The sequence below is a fragment of the Anabrus simplex genome, chromosome 9 (assembly GCF_040414725.1).
Source record: "Anabrus simplex isolate iqAnaSimp1 chromosome 9, ASM4041472v1, whole genome shotgun sequence".
Lineage (NCBI taxonomy): Eukaryota > Metazoa > Arthropoda > Insecta > Orthoptera > Tettigoniidae > Anabrus > Anabrus simplex.
The window spans coordinates 66,799,548-66,816,623 of record NC_090273.1 but is presented as its reverse complement, the minus strand read 5'-3'; the positions used below and the strand labels follow the sequence as shown (position 1 = coordinate 66,816,623).

The following is a 17,076-nucleotide window of genomic DNA, read 5'->3' as shown; positions in this document are numbered from 1 at the left end:
GTCCTCCAGTGTCCTTCCCCGATCTGCAATGTTCATCTTTATGATGTCCATCCAGTGGGTTCTTGGTCTTCCCACCATCCGTTTCCCTGCCACATGTTGCTCCAAGTTAACACATGCTGTCCTTGTTGGCTCCATCCTCATTACATGCCCAAACCACCTCACTCTGGACATGCTGATCCAATCTAACAATGATGCAACAATCCCAGCTTCCTTCTTAACCACATCATTCCTCAAATTGTCCAGTTTGGTTTTATGAATTGTGGACCTAAGGAACTTCATCTCAGATGCCTGCAGCCTTGATGTGAGTTTCTGAGTGAGGGTGCAGGTTTCAATGCCATAGGTTAAGATTGGTATGAAATCCTGATTGAACACCACCAGCTTTGATTATGTTGGTACTTTGGGATTCCAGAGGAGTTTTCGTACTTGCTGGTAAAACTGAGATGTTTTCTACACTCTATTTGCCACCTCCTTTGTGGCTAGTGTATCTCGAGATATTACACTGCCGAGGTATGTAAAACTTTCCACACTTTCTACTGGATGGTTTCCTAGCATGATGTTCGCTGGTCGTCCCTCTGTTTATTGCCATCACTACTGTTTTGAGTTTGCTGTCTTGAGATTGAACTCCTGGAACTTAACCTTCCATTCATTGAGTCTCGACTGTACTTGTTCCTCAATTTCTCCCTAGATCACATCATCATCATCAGCAAAGGCCATTGCATTTAGTTCACCAGTGGTTTTCTTGATGTTATTCATTATGTCATCCATGATGGTGATAAACTGATAATAATGGGGATAGTGCACTGCCTTGCTGGACTCCACTTTCGGTCTTGAACCAGGATGAACGTCCGTCACCCAATTGCACACAGCTGGTACACTTCTCATACAGCATCTGAACTTTCCTCACCAGTCCCTCTGGCACATTCCTTTTTCTCAGGCATTCCCATATCTTCTCTCTTGCAATGCTGTCATATGCCTTCTCATTGTCAAGGAAAACCATAAACAGATCTTTGCCTTTTTTCCAATATTTTTCCATTAGCGTATGGACACTGAAGATTAGGTCTGTTGTGGACCTGGTAGGCCTGAAGTCCTACTGTTCATCTTTAAACTGTGGCTTTAAGATGACTCACAATCTGCTCTCTAAGATTTTCTCAAGATTCTTAAGCCCATGAGAAAGGAGTGTTATTCCCTGGTAGTTGGAGCATTTTCGGCGATTTCCTTTCTTAAACAGGGGGATTATGACACCCTTGCTCTAGTCAGTAATTATCTTGCCATCTTTCCAAACTGCATTGAGCACTCTGTGTAGCCACTGTAAACCCTGGACTCCTGCTGCTTTAATCATGTCCGTGCTGACTTCATAGATTCTTGGGGATTTCCCGTGCGGCATCTTCTTAAGGGCTACTTCTATTTCTGCCCATGTAATAGGAGGTTCCTCTGTGCAGGTTTCAACAGCTGGTTCTTTTGTTCTCTGATCTGCTTCTGTCTTGTTCAATAGGTGATCAAAATGATTCTTCAGAACCTCTCTGACGTCCTCTTCTTTCCTGGCCAAGTTTCCATTAGGATCTCCTCAGTTGCTTTGATGGTCTCAACTGAATTCCTTCTGTTTTTGATCACTCTGGACAATAGTTTCATATTGCCTCTGCTGTCTTCCTTCAGTTTTTGAGTAAATTTCTCCCAGCATTTTATCTTCTCCTCTTCTACTAATCTTTTAACTCTCAATTTCTTGTCCCGATAAACTTGCTTGAGGTCTCTGATCTTCCTCACGTCCCTTACCTGTTCTGGCTTGGATTTCTCTCTATCTCGTTCTTTTTGTGCCATGTTCCTTTTCTTTATTGAGGATCTTACTTTTTCATTCCACCAGGGTGTCTCTTTTTCCCTTACTCTCGCACTTGTCTTCCCGCAAACCTCTATTGCTTCTTTTATCAAGGTGTCTTTAAATGTTGTCCACTCTACCTCACCACTCTCCACTTCTGTAGGCAGTTGTCCTCTTATATAGGTCTAGTCCTGATAGTCAGTCCTTTTTCCAATCTATTGTAGTTCCCACACCTTAATCTTAGGTAATTTCGTGGTTGTTATCTTGGTATCTTAATGTCTTTCAGATCTGCTACTAATAACTGGTGGTTGCTATTGAGGTTCTCACTGGAAATCACCTTGACATCAGTCACAAGTCTACTTCTTTCTTTATCTGTAATGACTAGGGTCCGGATATTTTAAAAAAGCATATGCAAATGCATATTTTGAACATTAGTGAATATTTTGAGCGTTAGTGCATATACAGACATATTTTTGTCTTATGTGTGATCGATTATTTAAGATTTCTGAACGAAATGAAAAATCTAATGGACTCTGTGTGTTATACATCCCTTGGCAATGTAAGAAGCCTTCCCTGATCAAGGAAAAAGCTTTCAGTGTCGCAATACAAACAGGTAGACAGATAATGACGCTTTTCACAATAGGTATTTCCATCTCCTTACAGTAGCCTCCCGAGGTTTGCTTAAACGGGTGCGTTCAACTGTTAACTCGCTCTTCGTCTACTGCAGTGTTTCACCAGATTTACTGAAAAATGCCTAAAGATTTTGCCAGAAGAATGTTCCGAGCAGTCAGTGCCAGTGTTCAAGTATTACCCACTTACATGCGTCGACGTAGAATGATCATTTTCAGTGTATAAATTAATTCTGTCCGACAAAAGAAAGTTATTGACTCCTGAAAACATTGAAAAACTGTTGAAACCTACTGACGTGCATCATTTTGCAAGGAATTAAACATGTTTGTCAATTTAACACCGAGTTAAAATTAAATAATGCATCTGGTAAGTGTATTTTGTTTTATTTTTAGTGCATATTTTTGTGCATATTTACAACATTTTTAGTGCATATGAGCATCCATATTTTCGAAGGTTTTAGTGCATATGAATCCGGGCCCTAGTAATGACATAGTCAATGACTGTCTTGCTCTTTCCATCCCAGCTGTAACGGGTAATCTTGTAATTGACCCCACTGAGCTCAGTAGCTGCAATCGCTTAAGTCCGGCCAGTATCCAGTAATCGGGAGATAGTGGGTTCGAACCCCACTGTCAGCAGCCCTGAAGATGGTTTTCCGTGGTTTCTCATTTTCACACCAGGCAAATGCTGGGGCTGTACCTTAATTAAGGCCACGGCCGCCTCCTTCCCATTCCTAGGCCTTTCCTATCCCATCGTCACCATAAAGCATATCTTTGTCGGTGCGACGTAAAGCAAATAGCATCACTGACTCTTTTGTTGAACCAACTGTTTTTTACTACCAAATAGTTCCTTATGCAGAAGTCTAGGAGATGTTTGCCTTGTGAATTCCTTCTCTCATAGCCATGTGGTCCCATTACCTTCTCATAGCCATTCCTGTCTGTCTCGAGCTGTGCGTTACGGTCCCCGATGATGATTGCCCTCTCTTCACTGATGGTCTCTTCTAGGTCTTCGAGAAACTTGTTCATTTCATCTTGATTGCAACCCGTCTGAGGGGCATACACTTGCACCAGTGTCAGCTTCTCTTTCCCAAGGTGATCTGTTTATTTATTAATTTATTTATTTTTCCCGCCCGGTGGCTATGATCATTAAGGCGTTGAAGACTAAACAGTATGACACCATGGTTAGCCGCTTCGAGTCCCGTTGGTCGAAAAGTTTTCACCATCAGAATGTTGGTTTGCAGGGTAGGAGAGGTAGTGGTATACAATTTCTAATTGCTAGATTGTGTGCCAAAAGCCTGGATTAAATTCCAAACTTCTCCGCAGTGTTCATATGGAGTGAGGGCATATGACGCTGTTGATAGCGATTTGTCTGTTGGATGGAGACGTTAAGCCGTGAGGAGACCCCTTGGTGCTATTTGACAGGAGTAGGCTGTGTGCCAGCACTGGGTTTCACCCTCTCCCTTCCTACTATCATATATCACGTCATTCATTTCATCTCATTAACTCCTCTAACGAGGTTGACGTCAGGAAGGGCATCCGGTCATAAAAACCTGCCATGACAGATTCATCTCGCCCCGTAGACAAACGGGATAAGGGTCGGACAAACGACAAATGACATTTATTCATTTGTTTACTTATTTGACTTTAGCAGTTGCAAAGTTAGGGCTCGTGGCCCTCTGTTACACTTAACCACATTAAATTACAAAAGAGATGTACTATTATATTATAAAATCAAGGATAACTAAGCTAAATAACACATATGGAGAACATATAAGGAAGAATGAAGCAAAGCTCAACAAATAAAAATAAGATAAAAAGAAATACACAGAAGAAAAGTAAAAAAATAATGAGGAAAAGTCATAATTAGAAAGTTACATACAAACTGAAAAATATAAGCAATGCATAAACCAAACACAACACATAATAAAGTAACAGAAATGCAAGTATGGCCATAAACAGTGATGTATGTATATCAACCTACTGCAGGTTGTAAACAAGAAAGGGTTGAAAAATCTCCATCCCACAACATGACATGTATAAACCAAGTGGTTTTGATCTGCCTTGGAGAATGTGGTCCACCCTAAATAGGATGAGAATGGTCTCCTCTACAAGCATTGAGAAATTCCTTCCACAGCATGCGGTTATGGCTCTCCCAAGTAGACTATCCGCCATATACAGTAGTAGAAGATTGCCCCCGTAAGCTCCTGTAGGGGTGAATTGAGTGATTTTATGGAAGCAGGTCAAGAGAGAGAGAGGGAATAAACCGGGCGAGTTGGCTGTGCGGTTAGAGTCGCGCAGAGTTGGTTCGAATCCCACTTTTGGCAGCCCTGAAGATGGTTTTCCGTGGTTTCCAATTTTCACACCAGGCAAATGCTGGGGCTGTACCTTAATTCAGGCCACAGCCGCTTCCTTCCCACTCCTAGGCCTTCCCTATCCCATTGTCGCCATAAGACCTGTCTGTGTCAGTGTGACGTAAAGAAAAAAAAAAGAGGAATAAAAAAGAAACACAATGACAGGTCAGTGTGGGAAAAGGGAGCAACAGAAAAATAGCAGATGAGTACAAACTTGGAAACACAAAAGGACCAGGACAATCTCCACATCTCCATACACAGCCATCTTCAAATATGAAGGCTATTTTTTAATTAAGGTCCGTTTGTCAATAGAAACAAAAGTGATAAAGATACTGTATTGCCAAAACATTATTATACCTCTTTACACATTAAGCTATTATTCTACATAGTTACCGTGTTTGTTTAAACATTTTTCATAGCATTCCACCAATTTTTGTATCCCCTCATTGTAGAACTCTACCGCCTGTGACTGAAGCCAATCTTCAACTACTGTTTTCACTTCTTCATTGGTGTCAAACTGCTGACCAGCGAGGAACTGCTTCAGGTAATGGAACAGATGGTAATCGCTCAGCGCAAGGTCCAGGCTGTACGGTGGTAGTCCATTTGCTCCCATCCAAAAGATCAGATTAACTCTTGAGTTTGAACATCAGAATGAGGTCGTGCATCGTCATGCAGCAACAAAACTTCAGACGACAGGCCATGTCGCTTATTCTGTACAGCATGCTGGTGAATGTCCGCAACTGACACGTGCCTTGCTATAAAAAAAATCCAAGTTTATTTCACACTCAGAGGGGTGCTCAGTTATCTGAAACATTTCATCTGCCCACACCAAACCATATGCAATGATGATACGACTGCAATTGGTGTCTTCTCAGGGCAAGTCACGAGACAATGCAAGTGCATTTTGATAGGCACACCAGCTTAACAAAGCTACAGTCGATCGGACCTTAGTTAAAAAATAACCCTTGTAGACAGGTTCTCTACTCATCAATCCCAGCTTTTTACATTCATCTCTTCTCAGTCCCCAACAAGCTCATTTCTGCTTCCCAGCTTCATCATGAGGATGGGCAAAAACATTCATTGAAGGGCTATCTGGACAGTTCTAAATGTCAAATTTTAAATAGTGCAAATAATGTATAATATTCATTTAATTTCTTGCCATCTATTTGTAACTGCCAAATGCTAAATAAATAAAGATCTTCAAAACTTGGTCTCTAGCATATGTAAATTTAGAATTCAGGATCTTTGTCGTCATTCTCTGTAGATAAACTGATATCTTTGAATAAACACAAGTGAAATACAGTATGGTAGTTTTTTTAAAGTATATTTTCAGTGTTGTTGTTGATTCATATTGATTGTTTTTAAAAGTATTTCAAATTGGTAGGTGTGAAAAGTATATTCTTGAGAAACTTTTTGTAATTCACTAGTTGTCAGATGTGACTTATTTGTTGGCATTTTTTTCAGATTATGTGAGGAGCCAATGGATCATTTTGATCCAGTTATCAATAGAACTAATTTACTTGAATGTCTAAAGCGACTGCTAGTGATGTACGAAGAATGTGTGGCTATCGACTACAGAGATGAACTTGGTTCTGTAATGCTTAAACATAGACCTGAGATGGAAGCTCTGTATTTGATTGTCAGTTTAGGATCTCCTGAAGCCATTGTGCGAGCCATAAATCTGGAGTCAAAATGGAGGTAGAGTGCACTTTTTGTTAATTTCAGTAGCATATGATAAGCTCAGTATCTCTTTACATATAGGTTAATTCTGTGAATTGATTTGGTTGGTAGATCTACTCAGTTTTACTACTAATACTGTCTTTGTTTTTGCTGAGGCTGGGCTGAGTGGCTCAGATGGTTGAGGCACTAGCCTTCTGACCCCAAATTGCCAGGTTCAATCCTGGCTCTGTCCGGTGGTATTTGAAAGTACTCAAATACGTTAGCCTGCAGGACTAAATTCCGGCACCTCGGCTTCTCTGAAAACCATAAAAGTAGTTAGTGGGACATAAAGTAAATAACATTATTATTACTTTTGCTGATGTCTGATTTGTGAAGAACAACTGGTGGGAAGGGGCAGATAATACTTTTATTGCGTTTTATATCCCACTAAGGTTATTTGTTCCATAGGAGTTATTTTAAGTGGCAGTAAACTGACATGATACTGCCATGCTGTATTTCAGTACCTTCAGTTATCAATGGACTGAGCGAGGAACGAACCTGGTAACTTGAGCTCTGAAGGCCAGCACTCGGTCACCTTGACTACCCATGACATTTCTCTGCAACCAGTTGCCTTTCTCTACCCTGGCATTGATGTCGCCAAATAGTAAAGCAACGTCCGCGTCAGAAGTGGCTTGTTTAGCGCCTAGATGGTTGATAGTCGTTAGGATGATTCATCCAAGCAAACAAACTCCCGAGAACGAATGGAAATGGCCACACCTAAAGCTCGGCTTGGCTTGGCTCCCTGGGTAGTTGTTAAGCGTCTATCCTAGCGAATGAACTGGGCTGTTTTTCCAAGCTTCTCTCCAGGTAGAAATCGAACTTGCTTTTGTATGGTAATGATAACCAGCTGTTCTTTTTTAAAGTCTATTGCCGTACATGGCTACAATTTCTCCACTGGACTTTGATACAAGATTCAGAAATAGATTTGGAATCCCAGGAAAGTAACCATTCTCAGTCTCTTCGACCGACGGTGTCTCCATACAACTCAACCAAGCATAGTCAACAGATATTTGATCTCTTGTTGGTTAGTGATTCACAGGCTGATTCGCAATTATCATTCCACTCTCAGCATAACACAACTCGGCTATTTCATGGGATTCTAATTCGTGTCTCACAGGGTTTTCGACACTTAACACCGGTTGAACTTCCGCATTTGAATGGTTATGAAAAGGACAAAAACGAGATTTCAAGTTTAATAGCAATGTATGCGCAAAACTTCAAATAACTTGTTCTTCGAGTTGCGCACCTTTTTTCTTTAAACGAAAATGTAAGTATGTAATAAAAATGAAAGAATCCTTTTGCCCTTTACTTACCTCAAAGTGTCCAAATGATTCCGTAATTCTTTGTAGAGAAGATTAAACACCACATTTACAGACCTAGACTCATTTACTTCTTGTACCTAACAAGAATAAGGACACAAGTAGAATACTTTGTACTTCAAACTAGAATTCTTAATAAGAAGTAATTTTCTTCCTAACTTCGTCAAAGACATTTTTAAGCTGTCGTCGTCTTGAGAGCAACTAATGCAGCTTCGGGCAGTGCGGTCACCAATTATCCTACCTAAGCGCCTATCTACAGACCTATCTAAGCACCTGCTCATGCAAGCTGCCTCTGGTGCGAATGTAGCCTAAGAGTATTGTGGTGGATACCTTGGTGAAGATTGTGTTTACTTGGCAGTAGAAGTGGTTCTTAGATTCTTCATCACCTTTTAATGTAGGAACATACAAGGAGATGAGTGTAAAAGAACTGTCACTGGAGAGAGATATTTGCAGTCGTGGGCCATGAGTCTTTCCAAAAGATGGTGTGTATCCTGTACAGGCTTCAATGTTTCTTCCTTCATCTGATAATCTTGTTTCATTCAGTGCAGTAGTCTTACATGAATGTTTTCATATATTTCCGTGTCTCTTCTCTCTATTGTGCCCTCTTCCAGTGCCATTCTGTCATTGTGTTATGCTTTTTCATATTTCTCTCTCTCCACATAAGACTTTGCGTGCCTGTTGGCATAGTAACTGTGATCATGGGAGCTCCAGTTTTGTGTGTAATCTGTACTTCAGGGAGATCATTTTCCATTCCAAAAATCTCACTTGATTTTGCTGGGATTTGATCCAAGGCCACCTTGACGAGAAGTGAGTGATGATACCACTTGGCTATTATTCCCCTGAGTTAGTGGAAGCTCCTGGGTCTGCAGAAGGTGGATGAATCACCTGGTAAGATGCATCAGAAACTTGAACCCTCCAAGAGATTCTAATATCACTCTTCCTCTTCTTCTTTCTCTTTTCCAGATTTTCTCTGGGTACGGTGGGGTAGTGTATCAAAGCCCTCCACCTTACTCGATCTTTCCATCACTCCTCTTCTAGTACTTCATTGCTATCGACTCCTCTATTTGCAATACAGTCCACAACAGAGCTCCTCTATCTCATTCTAGGACGTCCCCTAGGCCTCTTTTTAGTCACTGTATCCATGAATATTCTCTTTGGTATTCTCTCTCCTGGCATTCTCATTATGTGTCCAAACCATTTTAGATTTGCTATATCAATCTCTTCTTGAAGTTTACCCACTACTATGCTTCTCCTTCTTTCCTCATTTCGTATTCTATCTCGTCTTGTCTTTCCCTGTATGCTCCTCAAGAACCTCATTTCAGCTGCTTGTATCTTACTTTGGTTCCGATTAGTTAACGTCCAAGCTGCTGAAGCATAGGTCAGTATAGGTTTATCATAGGACGAGTATAAGACCTTCTTGCTCTTCATTGGCACATCTTTGTTCCATACAATGTGTCTCACACACTGGTAGAAACTTACAGGCTGCTGTATTCTTAAATCAATTTCTCCATCCAAATTTCCATCTTGTGATATCACGCTGCCCAAATATTTATAATTTTTCACTACTTCAAGAGGTTCATTTCCTATTTTTATCACCCCTGGATTTTCTATTACCTCTTGTCATGATCAAAGTCTTACTTTTCGCATTACTAATCTTCATTCCAAAATTTCTTATCTCCTCATTCCATAAATCAACTTGTGTCTGTACTTCCTCTTCATTATCTCCCCAAACTGCAATGTCATCAGCAAGGAGCACAGACTTTACTTACTTGCCCATCATCTTCTCCTTGATATTACGTAGAATTCTATCCATGATGATAATGAAGAGTAAGGGAGACAATACACTTCCCTGTCTTAAGCCTGTCTCAACTCTGAACCATTCAGTTTGACCCACTTTGGTTCTAACACAGCTTTCGCAATTTTGATACAATGCTATTACTATCTGCATTGTTCCATTCCCAATCTGTGCCTTTGTCAATGTTTTCCATACCAAATTCCTTGAGACACTGTCGTATGCCTTTTCAGTATCTAGAAACGTTACTGCCATGTCCTTTCCATATTCCCAATACCTTTCCATCATTTGATGCACTGTAAATATTGGGTCAAATATGGACCTGCCTCTTCTGAATCCATACTGGTGTTCTGCCAATTTTCCTTCTACTCTGTCTCTTATTTGTCTATCCAAGATTCTTTCAAGGATCTTAGCTGTGTTAGGTATCAGTGTCACTCCTCTGTAATTTTCATATTGCTTCCTGTCTCCTTTCTTAAAAATTGGTATAATGACCCCTTTTGTCCACTCTTTTGGAACAGTCTTTTCTCTCCATATCACTCTGAAGAGTCTATACAACCAGTGTAGACCAACTACTCCTGCTGCTATTATCATTTCTATGGTGACCTCTTCAATTCCAGCTGTCTTGCCTCATTTCATTCTTTTAGCGGCCCACTCAATCTCTGCCATGGACACCTTGTTTTCCTTATCTTCCATCTGCACTAAATCTGGTTCTTCGATTTTTCCTTGTACCGAGGTATTTTTCACATTTAAAGCTGTTCAAAGTATTTTCCCCATCTCTGCAATATATCCTGTTCATTTTTGATGAAGTTAGCACCTTCTCCTGGGTTTTTCTTCTTTTTAACCCACTGGAATAAGATCTTTTTGTTTGCTATTGTATCTTGTTGCAGAGATTCATTGAATTTTTTCCAGCATTTCTTTTTCTCTTCTCGAACCACCTTGGAGCACTCCTTCTTGCAGTGCCTGTATTCTGTTTTGCATTCTGTTGTTCTGTTTCTCAGCCGTCTTTTCCAAGCTTGTTTCTTCCTTTTAACTACATCTTTTACCCTGTCATTCCACCAGGTCGTTTCTTGATCTTTCTTCCTGCTTGATACTCTTCCACAGGTCTTTTCTGCAGACTCGACCATGACTGTTTTAAAGTATACCCATTCTTCTTCGACCATTCTCATTTCTTCCTCAGGTATACTTATTTTAATGTGTGTCTGGAACTCATTTATTTCCTTCTGCAATTTTCACACCCTTAGCCTTCTCTGCCTAATCTCAGTTATCTTTTGTATCTTTCCCATCGTTAACTTAGCTATCACAACTCTGTGATCTCCTTCGAAAGATTCACTTGGGAGGTCTGTTACGTCTACCAACATTTCCCTGTTACCTTTCTCGACCAAAATGTAATCTATCAAGAGTTTTGATTTTGTTATCCCAACTATATCTTTTTATCTTCTGACTGTTTTCCTTTTGAAACTGATGATCAGTTCATTTCTTCTAAAAAAAGTCTACCAAAATATCTCCAGCCTTGTTTCTCTTCCCATTTCCAAATGGACCTATAATCTCCTTATCTCCTTTTCTTTCCTGACCTACTTAGGCATTCATGTCTCCTATGATCAACAACTTGTTTATCCTGTATGTGGCCTTTCAGATATTCAAGGTATTCCTCTATTACTGTTCTGTCGATACTTTAACTCTGAATAACTGACTCAGGAAATGGCAGTCACTCACTGTAACAACTCTGAAAATGGTGAAGGCAGTGGTGGAACATCTGTAGGATGTGTTCAAATTTTCAAAATACCTTTTAATGTTTCATACTTAACTGGGTGGGGTTTGAAAGCATCAGGTGGTAATGCAAGCTTAGTGTTCACTGGTGTATTATGCAGTTCTTGAACAATGAAATTCTGTTCACCTCTTGCAATGTCATTGTAATTTACTGGGAATTCACTTAGAGCTACCAAGAAGGCTCCAGGGGTTCAAAGGGATTATCCCCATGTTTAATTACAGAGTGGTGTGGTAAGAGCGAGCTTGAGTTAACCAGGAGACATTCCTAGAGGCAAGAATCAAGAATGTATAGTCGTTGTCGTCCAGCCAGCTATGGACGATATTAATCCAACTGTTTCCTTCCTTGAGCTTTTAACATTTGTCCAGTAACATCTCATTCATTATTGTCATTATTATTAGTAGCAAATTCTCCCAAGATGTTAAGCAAATAACTCAATCAGTTCTTCCGTGGGTTCTTGTTGTTGTTCTAATAGACTTTCATTCTTTCCGAGAAGGCTGGTTTATGTTCTTCCGGCCACTTTGGTCTGTATTTTTTTTTTTTGTTGTGGTTGCTCTGATGTTGCGTCCCAATTGTTACTTTGTGTCTAAAGATGTCTCTTTCTAGAATGTCTGTCGAACTTATGTTCGTGTTTTCGAGGTCCTTCCAAAGTTCATTAAGCCAGGGTGTTGAGTACTTAAGTGAGGTTACATAAGCTATTACCCTTTTTGTCAATCGATTTTCTGGTAATCTAGTGAGATGACCGAAGAATTTCATTAGTCTTTTCCTAATGTCAATTTCGATGTTGGAGAACTTTTCTGTTGTTTTGACTAATTGTAACCTGTAACCGTCTTGGGTGTATCTTGCTCCTAAGATTTTTCTAATGATCATCCTCTCTTCTTTTTTGATTTCTTCAGGTTCTTGTTTACTGTTGAGTGCCAGTGTTTCACTTGCGGAAAGGATTGGTTTTATGACTGTGTTGTAATGCTGAATTTTTGTTGTAGATATTTTGGACTAACGCTAATGCTTTTTTAATTTTTTAGAGACAATTTATTGTGAGATCATTTCAAGGCCTGTTGGTTTGATAAAATCTTTGAGGTATTTAAAGTAAGGGACCCTGTCAATTGTACCATATTATTATTATTATTATTATTATTATTATTATTATTATTATTATTATTATTACACTTGTTGAGTGCGGACCCTCACAAGCGTCTTATGAAAGATTTTCCACACTCCCTCGCAAAAAAAAATATTTATTATTATTATTCTCTGATTTTTATAGAGTGATTCAATACTGATGAACTCACAGTAGTATAAGTTTTTTTAATCTGTTTTGTCTTTCAGAACTGATGTTGTGAAACTAGCCCTGAAAATGAGTATAGCTCATTGGAGTGGGAACTACGTACGTGTATGCAGAGACTTGCCAAAGTTACCTGTATTGTTGGCATGCGCTGCGAATCAGCACCTTCCTGCAATCAGAAGGTACAGTCGCAAAAAAAAAAAAAAAAAGAAAAAGAAAAAGTGCATGGTAGTGTGTACGTACACTTTTCTCAGAAACATTTGAACATACAGCTACTGTATAGTGTTCTTTGTGGGTATCTACAGGGTTTGTATCAACATGGAAGGTGAATTGTATTTTGATAATTAAAATTAAGTCTGATAAAATATTAAATATTAAAATATTAAAAGGAACATACAGTACCATGGGCTTATTTTTAAAAAGTAATTATTCATTTTTTGAGTAATTATACATTATTTACAGACTTGCCGTATAATTCCGAATATCACCTGCCACCGAATAAGACCTCCACACCTTAATTTCTAATGAAAACATTTGGAAAAAAAATAAATCACATGTTTACATTCCAATTTTTTAAATTTCAGCAAATGTCACAAGGTTGCTATTATAAAACACTTTACGAGCAATAAAACACTAAAAACACCACAATGAGAAAGAAAACTAGTTCAGTGTACGAATCAGTCGCAATTCAATGTCATCAGAACTACCACCATCAGAACTTTGATCACTCTCACCTTCCCATACATAGTCGTCCTCACAACCATCCATAGAATTTGAAATTCCACATTTGTTGAAACTTTCCTCACCAAGTCACTGGAGATGCAGTCCCATGCAGTCGTTATCCATTTGCATAGAAGTTCCACTTCGGGCCATTTCACTCATCCAGTTGGTGTCGGTGTGTGATTGCCGGCAGATGCCATCCACTCGGTGTAGAGCTGTTTCAAAGCAGCTTTGTAAGGCCGGTTCACACAAACATCCAATGGCTGTAGCATAGAGGTCAGCCCTCCTGGAATGATTGTCAGATCAATTTTTCCTTTACTTATCAATTCCTTTATGGTGTCTGTAGTATGCCCAAGATAACTGTTGGGATCAAGCAGGCTATTCTTCTTCTTCTTCTTCTTCTTCTTCTTCTTCTTCTTCTTCTTCTTCTTCTTCTTCTTCTTCTTCTTCTTCTTCTTCTTCTTCTTCTTCTTCTTCTTCTTCTTCTTCTTCTTCTTCTTCTTCTTCTTCTTCTTCAAGAAAGCTCCCAGGAGATGTAGCCAAACACACTTCACCTAGTCCTGAATTAGGTCACTGTCCATCCAGCTGGATTCTTGGATTTGAATTGAAAATATGAGACGGGAAATTTTCTTTTGGAAGTGTTTTTCTTTTCAGAACCAGATACGGAGGAAGTTTGGTTTCATCGGCTAACATACATGACATTACTGTGCAGCATTGCATTTCGTTACAACCTATCCTGATAGTAACACTTTTAGACCTCTTAATGTGAACTGTATTGTGTAGTGGCATTTTTAAATAAGTGGGCGTCTGATCAGCAATCCCAGTTTGAGAAAGAAAATAGGAATTTTGCTTTTGCAACGAATAATGTGGCAATGAAAGGCCGTCAAATTTTCTTCTTAGGCAACAAGGAGACGTTGTGAAATAGACTTATGTCTTCGCATACACAATCTGTTTCTTCGATAAATGTTCCTTATCCACCTATGGTTTGCTGTAAAACCCTCCTTTTTAAGTTCCTTTGCGATCTGTAATGAATAATGATTTCAGTTGACACATTTCAGTTGAAACACCATAACCTAGTTCACGTCTTTCAGTCGCATACAGTAGAAGTCCACTATAGCGAGTATGGGATATAACGAGAATCCCATTATAACATCAGTTCTTTCCTGTCCCTTCAAAATTCCTATATCAAATTATGTATTATCCTTCGGTTACAGCGAGAGCCCTATCACTGACGCATCCGTTATTACGAGCAATTAAGCATGCAACCAGCCATTATATTGCATGCGATAGATCATTTTTGGTACGGTATCATTTCCTTGCTATATCAACTAGCGAGCTCTTTCGTCGACATTTAAAGGCGATGTCAGAGTCAATCAATCAATCAATCAATCAATCAATCAATCAATCAATCAATCAATCAATCAATCAATCAATCAATCAATCAATCAATCAATCAATCAATCAATCAATCAGTCAATCCAATCAATCAATACTGATCTGCATTTAGGGCAGTCGCCCAGGTGGCAGATTCCCTATCTGTTATTTTCCTAGACTTTTCCTAAATGATTTCAAAAAATTGGAAATTTATTGAACATCTCCCTTGGTAAGTTATTCCAATCCCTAAATCCCCTTCCTATAAATGAATATTTGCCCCAGTTTTTCCTCTTGAATTCCAACTTTTTAAAACCTGTCGACTGCTGTTCTGTAAAGAAAAAAAAAATGAAAGAGAGCATGATTTCGTAATAAATGCACAAATAACTTATCCAATAGCAGTTGTAAACTCGTTAAAAATACAGTAAAACCTCGTTAATTCAAAGTCGTTGGGACTCAAAAATCGGACTTCGAATTACGTGATTTCGAATTAACCGCTAATTCGCAATTCAGAAGTACCAACCCTTGCCGCGTTACGAAATCTAAGGCCCGTTACTGCATGCATTTAACCTTGATTCACAGTTTGCATGCATTTAACCTTGATTCACAGTTTATACCTTTCAAATGCCAGAACTATTTCCAAAATGAATCCAAAAAGGTGCATTTACAATATTCAAATAATGCACTTGCATATCTCACTGGCAAATATAACCTCACGCAATGAAAGAAAGAAAGAAAAAAAAAAAAGCACGATTCAAAGACGAGGAGAAATCTATGCTGGCTCCCATGTGCAAGTGCGTTATTAATTGGAGTACTATACTGTGTGCATTTTAGATGCCTTGTATTTACACAGAAAGGACCCGATGCCCTTAAAATCAAACTTTCCTATGACTCTATCCTTGTACGATTTCCCGCCATGGCACTTCTCTCGTACTTCAGAAATGTAAACACTTGCCGCGTCACAAAGTATTCTAAAACCCATTAATACATGCAGTCACCTTGATTCACAGTTTAAACCTTTCCAATGCCATGGAAAAACTATTTCGAAATGTATTCAACAAGGTGCATTTACAATGTTCAAGTAATGCACTTGGATAAATCACTGACGAACATAACCTCACGCAACGAAAGAAAAAAAAATCACACAATTCAAAGACGAGGATAAATCATGCTGGTTCCCATGTGCAAATGCAGTATTTTTTGGATATCTGTACTGTTTGCATTTTTAGATGCTTTGTACTGGGATGGAAAGTGCCCGACGCCCTTAAAACATTGTAGCTTATCGAACTTTTCTATGACGAGGGGATAAAGTTTCTCGCTTCCATGTGCATTGCAATTGCAACGCACTACAATGACCCCCATCCCCGACCCTTGTACGATTCTCCGGCTGGCACTTTCTCTTTAAAACCATAAGACCGTTTGGGCTCGCATTAAAATAAAGCAATGCAGTTTCATCGGCAATGACAGTATTGTTCGGTGCCTATGAATTTATTATATGAGCCACGCTTTTTCGTCAGCTGTCGGCATCGCCAGTGTTCGCGCATTCTGTTTTCCCGCACACTGCCTGTTGCGTGATATTACGGCGTTCCTTAAAAGGTTGAATACAAAATAATTCCGTTTTCATTCAACTTGGCAATCATGAAGCGCACTGTAGAGCCACCGAAGTGAGTGTATGTGCGGAAAGCTACCCCTCCACGTTCCGGAACACGCGTTCTATTATAACGCGGATAAATTTCGAGTTAAAATTACTCTGTAACATACTATTGTTTTAAAATGTAAAGCCAGTTTCGAATTAAAAGTCTGAATTTCGGTAATGGGGCCGACATTGTACTTCGAATTACGAATTATCTGCATTTCGAATTAAACAATTTAAATAACATGAAAAACTGTATCTCATGTTTCCTGGAACGAGAGCTTCTTCGAATTATGTGGGATTTTGAATTAACCGATTTCGAATTATCGAGGTTCTACTGTAAAGGCTGGAGTAAACGATCACTTAATTTAATGCTAAATATTGCAGTTAAGTTATATTGGGATACACCTCAAGATATGGCAGAGTGCATCATTTATTTCGGAGGTTATTTTATATTTTTATTAAGGCCACGGCCGCTTTCATCCCACTCCTAGGCCTTTCCTATCCCATCATCACCATAAGACCTATCTGTGCCAGTGTGACATAAAACAAATATTAAAAAAAAAAATTATATTTCCTCACGTATGGTTAAATTTCGGAAAGGCTGTTATCGTTTAAACTTATTGCGAGATTGTTATAATTTCTCTACTGGCATTTGAAAAATGTTTTTGTGATACATAAATTGTAT

General features: G+C 39.2%; 1 protein-coding gene across 4 annotated transcripts in view; it reads left to right on the top strand.

The window, feature by feature from the left end:
- LOC136880989 (SAC3 domain-containing protein 1) overlaps positions 1–17,076 on the top strand; it is a 63,225-nt gene that overhangs the window by 27,889 nt on the left and 18,260 nt on the right. For all 4 annotated transcript variants that reach the window (XM_067153564.2, XM_067153563.2, XM_067153562.2 and 1 more), the window contains 2 exons: positions 6,252–6,485; positions 12,709–12,846. In XM_067153564.2, the coding sequence (XP_067009665.2) occupies positions 6,252–6,485; positions 12,709–12,846 (372 nt within the window). The remainder of the gene's footprint in view (positions 1–6,251; positions 6,486–12,708; positions 12,847–17,076) is intronic.